This window comes from Dromaius novaehollandiae, unplaced genomic scaffold (genome assembly GCF_036370855.1).
Source record: "Dromaius novaehollandiae isolate bDroNov1 unplaced genomic scaffold, bDroNov1.hap1 HAP1_SCAFFOLD_56, whole genome shotgun sequence".
NCBI classification, from domain to species: Eukaryota; Metazoa; Chordata; class Aves; order Casuariiformes; family Dromaiidae; genus Dromaius; species Dromaius novaehollandiae.
In genome coordinates, this window is record NW_026991304.1 from 978,719 (window position 1) to 991,328 (window position 12,610).

The window sequence follows — 12,610 nt, forward strand, 5'->3', positions numbered from 1 at the left end:
ATCAGAGGGAAAATGGACTAATGTGTTTCAGAAGAAGCCCCCCCCAGGGGAAGTAGAAAGGGGCTTTATGCCCGGGGATTACTGGCAAATTGATTTTTCTGAATTACCAAGATGTAATGGATATAAATATTTGTTGGTAATTGTTGACACCTTTTCAGGATGGCCTGAAGCTTTCCCGTGCCGTACCAATAAGGCCAGGGAGGTAGTAAAAATGTTATTAAAAGAAATTATACCAAGATTTGGGGTACCAGAAGGGTTTTCTTCAGATAGAGGACCTCATTTTATAGCAGAAATAGTACAGCAAATCTCAAAAATACTACAAATTAAATGGGACTTACATACCCCCTGGAGGCCACAATCCAGTGGAAAAGTGGAAAGAATGAATCAAACAATTAAGAGACAGGTAGGAAAATTGTGTCAGGAGACTCAGATGAAATGGACTGATGTTTTACCTCTGGCATTATTAAGAATCAGAATAACCCCAAGGGTTAGGGAGAAAGTTAGTCCATTTGAGATTCTGTATGGTAAACCTTACACTGTAAATTTAACTGGAAATGAAGTTCAAATGCACGTTAAGGGCGATCAAATTTTAAGTGATTATCTCTTGTCTATGGCAAAGGTTCTTACTTCTCTCCGTAGGTACATCCAGTTAAGATCTCCTGTACTTTTAGATTCACCTGTACATTCATTCCAGCCAGGAGATCAAGTGTATCTTCGGACCTGGAAGGACGAGCCATTGGTAGATAAGTGGAGGGGACCGTATCTTGTACTGCTAACAACAAATACTGCTGTGAAACTGCAGGGAATTGATTCCTGGATCCACTACACCCGAGTGAAAGCAGTACCTTGAGAGACGTGGAAAGCTGAACAAGTTCAACCTTTAAAGTTAAAAATATATAAAGATATATGAGTTGTATTGGAAGCAAATCGGTTTTAAATTTAGATTGTATTCAGGAAAGAATTGCTTTAATCTGTTTGTTAGGAATAGGGTTAATATTGTTGTTATGGTATCTATGGTATCTGTGTAAAAATGATGTTCTCCCAAATAACCAGGAGAGAAATGTGGTGGTTAGTTTTTCTAAGTTACCTGAGCCAAACAATTAAAGGGAACCAGGAAGGATTTTGGAGCCATAATCTCCATTTGGAAGTAATTACGAAATCTATGAAGATAATTAACCAGAAGGATTGCTGGGTGTGTACCCACTTCCCTGAACATTCCAACAAGGGCTTCCCCCTAATTGGAGTGCCTCTTAATTTTTCCTTTATGGAATTTATGAGGCAGATAAGAAATGATAGTGATCAAACGAAATATAATGAAACAACCGAACAGGAATGGGAAGTCCAGAGTGTGACAGGAGATTATTATCAATGCATCCGAAGATGTAATAATAGTAATAGATGGTGGGAAAAAAACTGTACCCTATGGAAAGCAACCGATCAACTGTACTGGAGCCATTAAGGTGGGAGGTTATAAAAATTGCTCTCATATACCTGAAATAGGTTATAAATGGCCAAGTAAGGAACTAAATGGGTGGCATGTTCCAAAAGGTAGTGGATGGTATTGGTTGTGTGGAAACAAGGCACGAAAAGTGCTACCTCCTAATTGGTCAGGGACGTGTACTTTAGGGGCAATAATCCCTAATGTTACTATAAGAAAAGAACTGAGTAATAAATATCAAAAATCCTGGCTAAGAACATTCATGAGGAGACAAAAGAGGGTCAATAATCCTTTAATAGATCGACCTACTAGGTTTCAGTCATTCGTAAGGTGGCTGTTTCCACAATTGGGAGTGAGTGAACTTGAAAAAGCAATAGTAAATATTTCAGCAGTTATTGAAAAAAATAGGGAATAAAACCTCTGATGCCATTGCAGCTTTACAAGAGGAGGTTTCAGAAATTGCTAAAATAAGTACCCAAAACAGGATGGCTCTAGATATGTTATTGGCATCTCAGGGAGGAGTATGTACAGTAATAAATACTAGTTGCTGTGTATATGTGGATCAAAGCGGGAGAATTTCTACCACTCTAAATGAAATCTGGAAGCAGACTGAAATCTTACATGAGGTTCAGAAAGAAGATACTTCTTTCGGATTTGAAGAAATATGGAAATGGTTGACTTCCTGGTTCCCTGATGTGAGCTCATGGGTTAAAAAATGTTTAACAATTTTAGGATTGGTGTTAGTAGTTTTTGTATGCGTTTATGTAGTGATTCAATGTATTTCTAAGTGTTATATGAAACTAATATGGGAAAGATTTTAAAAGAGTGAGACTAATATGAAAATGATCATATAAGTCTCAAAGGGGGGAATTGTTACAAGACAACCCTGAGAAGCTCAGAAAGAATGTTTGAAGTAGGTAGATTTGGATAACTTCTATCTTAGGTAGAATTTGCTTAGCATAAGTAGCTAAATTTGCTGAAGCCTTAGGCCGCGCTCCTAGTTCGTTAAGAAAAGGCCTCAGAGCTGGTGCAGGCTGGAAAGATAAGGGAGTTACAAGCAGTCTGCATTCCTGTGCCCCACTCTCCAGAAGGGAGGATGCCAAGGCTGAGAAATAAGGCCTGTTTGGACGCCAGGACCTTGGGAAGTAAAAAGCTTCCTCTCACTGTTAAAACAGTGATGATTAAGGGGTCTGGATTATGTCTTCTTCCTCAGGGCCTTAGAAGATAACACCTACTGACCCAGCTGGGGCAGTGTTAATTAATTGATCAGGACCTTGAGAAGTAGGGGTGGGACCCAGGGAAATGTGAAGAAATCATTAACCAATCAGTGTGAAAGAGGAAGGAAGTCACAAATATGGCAATAAGAGGAAGGAAGTCACAAATATGGCAAATTTGATTGTATAAATGCTACCTGAAAAGTTGGGGGGGGGGGGTGTGCTCGATTTGTGGGAGACCACCGAGCACCCAGGCTTGCGCAACTCTGAAATAAATAAATAAATGTCTCTCCTGAGTGTGTAATTATTGGCTCATTGCACACCGGGCAACGAATCCGCTTTTCGGACAACACCACTACCAAGAGAAGCTCCTGGGAGCCCCTCGCTGGGACACACTACTGCAGCTGTGGCCACCCCAGTGCTGAGTCCAGGGAGAAAACGGCTCCCCTTGTCTGCTGGCCAAGCTCTTCCTAATGCAGCCCATAGTCCTCTGGCCTTCTTCACAATGAGCGTACTCCACTGGCTTGTATGGCATTTCTCACGATGCCCAGGCCCTTCTCCTCAGAGTCACTCCTCAGCCAGCAAGTTGCCATCCTGCCCTGGTGCATGGAGTTATCCTTCCCCAGGTGCAGGACTTGCCCTTCTCCTTGTAAAACTTCAGGAGGTTTCTGTTGGCCAAACCCTCAGGTTTCTAAAGGTCCTCCAGACTGAAGCTCTCTTGTGTCAGCTGTTAATGTGTGTGTGTGTGTGTGTGTGTGGAGATGTCTCCCCTGACTTGTGGTGCCTCTAAGTAGATAACAGCGTAAGGGATTGCAGACACCACAGGTAACAAAAAGAGGTCCTAGTTTAATGGAATTGCTAGCTGAAATAGGAATTACCAGGGCAATAATCTCAGAAACACCAAATGAGGGTTCAAGCAAACAAAACCAGTGCCCATGGGAAAAGTGTAAACAGAAATGTGCTGTTTTTTTTCTGGGAGGGTGTGACCACAAGGCAGGAAAGGGAGGGTCAGATACCAGTATAGAGACACTCAAGGTTCATGAGGGGTTAAACAGAGTATATTTAATGAACTGGGAACTGCATGGGTGGGTTGCTGATGGGAGGCTGCTGGATGCACAGGTCGGATGCCCAGGCAGGACTCACTCTGTGTACCCTAAGGGCCCCTTTTCTCTCCTAGAACTATTTCCTTATCTCAGCTGTGCTAACCTTGAGTAGCTCCTGGCTGCAAAGCAGCTAGAAATGGTTGACAAATGTAATATGCGTGTCCAGCCTTGAGGGGTTTTGGTCAGTGTGCAGAGAGCACACGCTGGGCTGTGATCACGTACTCTGCCAGTCCCCTGACTCCTCACCAGATCTCCCGCGGGCGTTCTCACTGTACTCCACTCCCTGACTGACAGAGACGTGGTGTTGGTGCCACCAGTGTGTAGGCAAGGTTTGGACATGCCTTTCATGCATTAGCTTAACTAACAGCTAAGGTGTACAAACAACACAGCTACCCCAGGGCATCTCAGGCAGCAATAGCCTCTCGATGTGGCCAAATGAATCAAGCCCAAAAAGTAGAGTCTAGTTACAAGCTGAAATCTTCTCAAAGAATAACTCAGCGATTGATTAAAATAATCCTCATTTCCAAAACTTCACACATTTTTTTTTTTACCATTGCCACATATTTTTTTCTTTCTTATTAATTGGCAGCACCATGTTCATGCACTAGAGTCATTAGTCTGTCTATGCAAGCATACATACATATACACATTATTCATCAAAATACATTTGCTACCAACACTCTGCATGGAGAAACTTTCTTCTGAGGAGCTACTTTAATTAAATTGACATGTTCAAGATCCCTTCTTCTGCCTCTCTGTCCTTCTTCCTCTGACTCTTCTCTCTTCACAGACCTCTGTCTGACCATCCTTTTGAGGATGAACTCACTCCCTGTGTGACTCTGAGGATGGGCTTGACCAGGCAGTACAAATGCCAGCAAGGCCTCAACCCCACAGCAGTGTGCCCTGCCCAGGACTCCTCCTTCCAGCCCCTTCCTCCTGGAGCATTTGGATTGGGAGGGACCGCTGGAGATCTCCAGGACCATGATCTGCTCTGAGCTGGGCTAACTTTACAGTTAGATCAGGTTGTTAAGTGCTTTCTCTAGGAGAATTTTTTAAAAACTCTGGGCCTCTGCCCCAATGCTGCTCAGCGCTCATGATTATTTTTGTTTTCATTAAACTCTTTCGAATTTTGCTTTACTGCATCTTCTCCTTGTTGTCTCTTGTCCTTTCCTCTCCTGGCCACCAGCCAGACCATCCCATCTACTTTGACCAAGGACAATCACAGCCTCACCTCCAAGCACAGCCTTACTGGGATCTCCAGGCCCTGTGCAGGTGGGCTGTGGTGGCCAGCTCCAAGCAGAGCTATGTATTGCAAGTCTCTACATGGTCTCAGAGGAGAGTGTAGGGAGACATAACATGACCCCGGGCAGAGCCTGTGGGCTGACACCAGGGCAGAGCCGAGATCAGCAGGGGTGGGAACACAAGACCTCCAGCAGCTCCTCTCCCTGCCTGTGCAGGGAGTGGCACACTTGGCAGTGCGCCTGAGAGAGGACAGTGACGCAGGACGGAGGGCACCGTGAGCTGCATTACCGGGCTCCAACCACCTGTGCTGGGTCTGGGAGTCCTGGCAGCCTGTGCCGCTGGCTGCAGCCCTCGAGAAATCCCCGACTCTGCTAGCAGCAGTGGTTCCCCTCCAGGACTGTCGGGAGCTCCTGGAGTGTCGTGGCTCCTGTCTCCCTCCTGTCCCTGCGCTGGCCCAGCCCTGCTGCCCTCCATGTGGCCCCATGGCCCCACTGTGCAGGCACCGCACAGGACAGGGTGCGTTCAGGGTGGGGAAATGTCCCCCAGCATGGTTCCCATGACAGCCCTCAGTGCCCCATCCCCCAAGGCCCTCCTGCCCAGCAGCCTCCCACCAGTCCCCAGCCCCTGCCCAGCCCTGATCCTGTCCCCCAGGGTTAGCAGAAGGCCATGCTCTGGGGTCTGCTGGGGTCTGGGCCCAGGGAGAGAGGCCAGGCAGGGTGGTCATTCCCCCCATACAGGTGCTGAGCCCAGCAGGCAGATGGAGCTGGTCACATTCAAAGATCAGCCCTCACCAGGACCACAGGGAATGGCCAGTGCTGGAGATGGCTGGTACCAGGGACTGGGTGTGTGAGGAGTTTGCTGGGACAGCTTCTCCTCCCTGTTCATGCAACAATAAGCTGGGCTGGATCTTTGCCCTGAAGCACCCTGCGTGAGGTCTCCCATGGGAGAAGGATGGTCTACAGGCCGAGTAGACTGCCCCAGGACCTCCTCTGCATGCTCCGTGCCAGCCCTGCAGAGGACCCAGGAGAGGGCTTGTCTTCACAGGGGGTCACAGCAGGACGCACAATCCTCCAGCTGGGCATGGACCCCTTTCTGGACGTGACTTTTGGGGGGAGGACCAGCATGCAGGGTGAGGGAGATGGTCTCAAGGTCATGTGCTGGGAACTTGGTCTGAGGGACAGCAGCAAACTGATATGGCTTCTGGGTCCTGCTTCCTTCAATGCAGGCTCCCACAAAGGATTCCAGCCTTTTTTTGATGCCACCCATCAGGAGGGACGATGGCACTCTGAGCTGGGAGGGTGGGGAGCATTAATCCTTCTTCAGGCACTGCCCAGGCCATGGGGAAGGCCGGGACAGCAAGGGCTTCTGGCTCTGCACCATAAGCTTGTTTTAGTGTACTCACACTCTGAACGTTTGTTTTTTTTAAATGTACGTCAGCATTTTTCTCTCCAAGACACTTTCAAGCCCAGTCCCACTTCCTTCTCATCTCTCCCAGTCACTCCACTGATCTGGCTGGCCATTCCCACACCCCCTCCCCTGTTCTGCAGGGCCCCAAGCTTCTGGCACTGCTCTGCAGAATGAGCAGGCTGTGAGGCCACAGGGCCATGAGGTGACTCTGCACTGGCCGTGCTGGTCAGGCTGGGAGCAGACCCAACCAAATGGGGATCACAGCCTCTAATCCCTGCAGGGGGGCTGCAGATGTGGCAGGTGCTTGCAAGGACTGTGGAGCATTTCCAAGGGAGCTAGTTGTGTCCAGGTGTGCTTCTAGATCCTACCCGTGGTATTTCACAGAGAGTGACATGAATCGCTCTCCAGGCTCCCTTCCCTGTGCCAGCTGGGCCCCCACTGCCTCTCCTTTGCCTGTGGAAACCTTGTTCTGGCACTTTATCTTTGACTCCACCTTGGTGGGCCTCTCACTTTGTGAGGCTCCTCTCACTGCCCACCCATAGAACATGCTGTCCCAGGAGAGCTTCTGAGCTCTCCTGGCACCTCCAGCTTCCCCTCCAGAAGAACAGGCATCTGACACTGTGCTTTAACATGTGGCACAGCTCTGGGTATGTAAATCTGTGACCATTCATCCCCTCCACTGTCACTGGGCACTGATGGGGGAGTCCTAAATCCAGTCCTTCTTCTCTAAGAGATCATTACATGACTATGAGCTTTTTGCTCCTGAACCCATGGACAACCCTGCTCAGCAGGGCCTTCTGGGGCATGATTTCCTTGGGCCTATTCTTGACAGCAGCTTTGGAGGAAGCCCAGCCTTCAGGCACGGCACTGGGTAGAACCTACTTTATTACAGAGATACTGTGAGGGAGTCAGCTCTGACCCAGTTATTATTAATTAGACAGAATTTTATGTAGATACCAGGTGAGACAGAGCAGTCTCAGTAAAGGTAGAATGAATCCAAGCATTTGCACAGCAACATGATAACAAATAATGATACTACTAATGATAGTAATAATATTAATAACGAAAATAAAGTGAACAGCACACCGTCCTGGTGTGGGAGACAGTGGGATTCATTTGTGAAGAGAAATGGCAATTTTACCATTGCTGAAAAATGTCCAGGAAATCACTTTCCTCAGTGAATCCTTGAGCTCCTTGTTCCTCATGCTGTAGATGAGGGGGTTCACTGCTGGAGGCACCACCGAGTACAGAACAGCCACCACCAGATCCAGAGCTGGGGAGGAGAGGGAGGGGGGCTTCAGGTAGGCAAACATGCCAGTGCTGAGAAACAGGGAGACCACGGCCAGGTGCGGGAGGCACATGGAAAAGGCTTTGTGGCGGCCCTGCTCAGAGGGGATCCTCAGCACAGCAGTGAAGATCTGCACGTAGGACAACACAATGAAAATGAAACACCCAAAGCCTAAACAGCCACCAATCACAAGAAGCCCCACTTCCCTGAGGTAGGAGTCTGAGCAGGAGAGCTTGAGGATCTGGGGGATTTCACAGAAGAACTGGTCCACTGTGTTGCCTTGGCAGAGTGGTATAGAAAATGTGTTCCCAGTGTGTAGCACAGCAGTGAGAAAACCACTGGCCCAGGCAGCTGCTGCCATTTTGACACAAGCTCTGCTGTCCATGAGGGTCCCGTAGTGCAGGGGTCTGCAGATGGCAACAAAGCGGTCATAGGCCATGACAGTGAGAAGAGAAAACTCTCCTCCAAACAAGAAGATAAACAGGAAGACCTGGGCAGCACATCCTGAGTAGGAGATGGCCCTGGTGTCCCACAGGGAATTGGCCATGGATTTGGGGACAGTGGTGGAGACAGAGCCAAGGTCGAGGAGGGAGAGGTTGAGGAGGAAGAAGTACATGGGGGTGTGGAGGTGGTGGTCGCAGGCTATGGCTGTGATGATGAGGCCGTTGCCCAGGAGGGCAGCCAGGTAGATGCCCAGGAAGAGCGAGAAGTGCAAGAGCTGCAGCTCCCGCGTGTCAGTGAATGGCAGGAGGAGGAACTCATTCCAGGAGCTGCCATTGGACATTTTGCTCTCTCCAGGCATGGGGGACTGTCCAAAGAAGAAAAGACATTGAGACGTTAGGAGAGACTTTTTAAGCAAAAAAAAAAAAAAAAGAGATAAGCTCAGATGTTGCAGTTCTCATACAACCCCCCACATTGCCTCTCTCTTTACTGAGAGGATCTTTGTGCAGCTCCCTTGTTTGAGCTCCACTTTGCACTGGCTGAGTGTGCTGCTGGGAGGAGCAGGGGCCTCTGCCCGTGGGCTCCAGAGGAGTCCGTCCTGCTGTACAGCAGCGGGAACAGGGGAATGGGGGTGATTAGCTCTGACGTTCACAACTTCTGTCAGGTGAAATCCACCTGTCATGTGGAAGAGCTTTTCAGCACCTTCACTCTGTATTATAGAGAATGAGTGTTGAGAAACAGAGTTTTAGGGATTTTTAAAAGGTGTTTATTTTCTACTAGATGTCCTTGTCACCCCTGGGGATTGTTCCTTGAAGAAGAAATACTTGGCATTTCTACTGTGAGCCCTGAGAAAAACGGATTCGCTGTCCCTATTCATCTCACAGAGTGAAGGTTTAGGAGTCCCAGTTCCTCACCAAACCAGGAAACTCTCTCTCTTTTTGTCTCTGCCAAAATTAGGGAGAAAACTGAAAGCACAGACACCTGAAGGAAAGCTCCTTCTCTTTCAAGTAGCCCCCCTCTTGATATTCCTCTTGAAAAGACTTCTCTGGTATCTCCTGTGCATGAGCTAGAGCTGTGAGCAGCCCTGACCCATGCAGCACCCTCTTGGTGGGAGAACAAACCTGCCCTGCTGGTGGTTGTTCCTCTCACCCAGAGCTTTGTCCTGCAGCACCGTGGGGAGCTCCCTGGGCAGGCTGAGTGCTGACCCTTGCAGGCAGCAGAATCACTGCTCTGAACTTCTCTGAATTACAGTCCTGCACAGACCTGAGGGCACACCCAGGCTTCACCCCCATGCAGCTGCCCCTGGGAGAAGGGAGCAGCATGCCCTGTCCCTGTGATGGTGTGGCAGGGAATCCCTGCTCTAATGCACCTCCTCCTATGCACTAGAAGAACAGGGAGAGCAATTCTTAAAAAGCCTATCAGTCATGGGATGGGCTGGGTTCAGAAGTCCCCCCTCCAGGAACCTTGGTAGCACTGCCCTGCAGCCAGAGACTTACCGTGTCAAGGGCTGTGAAGATTTCTCTCGGAACAAGCTCTCCTCTGCCCTCCCGCTTCACACTGCCTTGCACTTCTGTCTTCTCTCTCTCTGCCTTCTCTCAGCTCATGTCAGCAGCAGCAGGCAGTGCCCGCAGCCCTGCTGCTCTTGGCAGAGGAGCTGCTCCTGCACACAGCTGTGTCTGGGCAGTGCTGCCAGGTTGCCATGAGCTCCCTCCATCCCAGGAGCCTGGCCCCACTCAGGAGCAGAGGCCCAGCTGAAGGCCTGAATGTCTCTGTCCCTTGTGCTCCCTCCTCCTGGGAAATGTTCACCGCAATAAACTAAAATAATCACCGATGGTCTCTCTCTAAACACTGAAGGAAGACTGATTCCAGCATTGCAATTTGTCTCATCAGAGGATGGTTATCTGAAAGAGGTGGAAACGTCCTGTGGAGGAGCAAGCAGGCAGTTCGATAGAACTGCTGGAAAGTCCTTGAAGGACCTTGAACGATGAGAAAAGAGGAAGAAGGGTGTTTGCGCAGGGCAAAAATGGGGAAGTAAGAAGCAGAGAAAGACAGTCAGCGTCCTACTAATCCAGCCCATGTGCCGTGTGTCCCTGTAGCTTAAACCAATTGTAGGCTAGAGCTAGACGTATGGACAATGATCTTTAGTGAATCACAAGTAAGAAAGATTACGTACAAAGAATCTATACGGGTATAAGTATACGTGTAAAACCTCAATAAAGGGTCTTCTGATTCACCCGCATCAGGAGTCTGTGCCTTAACTCTCCATCAACATCCCACTCTGGAAGCCCCTATTCCCATCTCGTAACTAGGCAGGACACCTACACGGGGACAAGAAGGGAGCTCACTGAAACATGGTTCAGATATTGGTTCTGATGAGTCCATTGAAGCATCTTACACCAGGTTAGAAGCCCCTGAGCTGCAGTGGGATTCAGATCCTTTCTGTGAACTCCACAAACACACAGGAGCTGAGATTTTTCCTTCCCCAAGCTGAAGTGAGCACAACATAGGTGTCTGCATGTGAGCTCCTTGTCTAAGCTCTCATTGTAATCACTGGAGATGGAGGGTGGGAGTCAGTTGCCCCCACACAAACACCTGAGAAGAACACACAAAAAAAGAAAACCTGGAAAGTATAACAACACATTGCTTTGCTTTAAATCTATTTTTCAATTTCTTTCTTGTTTCATTTTTCATGTCATTTTCTAAACAGTTCTGCTATAATCAGGCCTGCACCGTTAAGCAAGATTTTTTTGTCTCTCACACAGAGCCCAGTGCTCAGAAAACCACCCCTGCCCACAGCTGTCCATGCCACTCCTCACTCTTTGCACAGAGCATGTCGCACTCCGAGGTGTCGGGCTCTCTTGACTAATGAGGAAAGCAGGGTGACCAGCTTCGTCTATTTTTGGATGGCCAAATTTGCACAAATCTCAGCATACCTCTGTTACTGTGACCTTTTAAAGGAGTCCTGAAAATATCTCGCCATAATCCCTTTTCATTCCCTGCACGGTCAATGAAGTGTGACTTCATTTTAGGGGACAACAGGGAGGAGGCTGATCTCACCCCATGCCAGACCCCACCAGTGAAAATGTCTCTGTCCGACCCAGTTGTCTGCACTTCCCTGTCCAATCAATGGAGGGAAATAGGTTTCTCAACTGAGGTGTTTGGAGATACTTTTCCTAATGACAAGCTAAGGTCCTGTAGGAGCCGCCTCCAAACTCTCCAGTACCACGTGGGAACACAACAGCTATCACAGGGCATCTCAGGCAGCAACAGCCTCTGTATGTGGTCAAATGAATCAAGCCCCAAAAGGAGATTCTAGTCATAAGCTGAAATCTTCTCCAAAAATAACTCAATGTGATAACTGACAAAAAAAATCCTCTTTTCAAAACTTCACACATTTTTCCCATTGCTGAACATTTTTGTTTTCTTTCCTCTTAATGGGCAGCATCATGTTCAGGCACTCCAGTAACCATGGCTATGAAGCATGGCAGGCACCAGGGTCCCAGATAAAGCTCTCAGGATGATGTGTGTTCAGGACACATTTGCTCTTTTCTGGTGTATCATCTCTACCTTAAGCACCACAGACCAAGAAACCTTGCTGAGGACTTTGAAAAACAAAGAGGCTGCTTTGGTGCCTCAAGGAGGAAGGCTGCATCCTCTCCGCATAAGGTCCTACATCCTGCTTTTACAGAAAGAGCAACCCACAGTAGAAATCAGTTTTGAGGCTCACCAAAGCAGCTCAGCCTGTGGCCACACTTTGTGCTGTTTCATTCCACATGACTTTGATCTTGTCTTTAAAAATACCAAACCCCAAACCAAGCCCCAGAGGTCAGCTTCCTGCACACGTCTGCCCAGTGTAGAGATCTGTCAGTGCAGGGGTTCAGAAGTTACCTTTCCATGGCCCCCTTTAAGATATATCACAGCCTTTGGCACCGTCTGGAGATATTCCTGAAGAATTTAGCAGGAACATTTTGGCAAATACCTGGGGTGAAGGAAGGTGAGGTGAGGGGAAATCTCTCTGCTCTCTCCCTGGCTCTGCCATCTCCATGGCGACGACCTGTTCAGCCCCCAGGTGACACGAGCTGATGTCACAGTGGGATGTGCCGCATCCCAGGCAGGTCTGCCCGGTGCCTCAGCAGTGTCCTCACTTCCCTGTGAGACCCAGCAGCTGCTGGGCACTGCTCACGTGCTCCCCACTGCTGCCCATCAGAGCTGCTCCATGGCAAGGCATGGGGATAACAGGAAGCAGGGGCACGCTGGGGACCCTCAATGGCCGGCAGAGGAGCAGGGAGAGGAGTTTTGGGTGACGAGATGGGAAGAGCATGCTTTTTCCTTTTTCCCTGGATGGACAGAAGAGCTGAGGGCAAGGGGGCAAGTGAGATGGAGAACTGCTGGACCAAGACTATCAGCCCAGACCACAGTTCCTTGTTCTCAATACTCCTGCAGTTCTCCAAAGGTAAGGGCTTCGGGAGCACCTTCC

General features: G+C 48.7%; 1 protein-coding gene across 1 annotated transcript; it reads right to left on the reverse strand.

Annotated features, from left to right (window-relative positions):
• Window positions 1-7,516: 7,516 nt before the first annotated feature.
• Window positions 7,517-8,095, reverse strand: LOC135325749 (olfactory receptor 14A16-like; the record flags this gene model as incomplete). The annotated part of the gene is made up of 1 exon (XM_064503750.1): window positions 7,517-8,095. A coding segment is annotated over one exon (579 nt), but the record flags the coding sequence as incomplete, so codon positions are not given.
• Window positions 8,096-12,610: the final 4,515 nt, after the last annotated feature.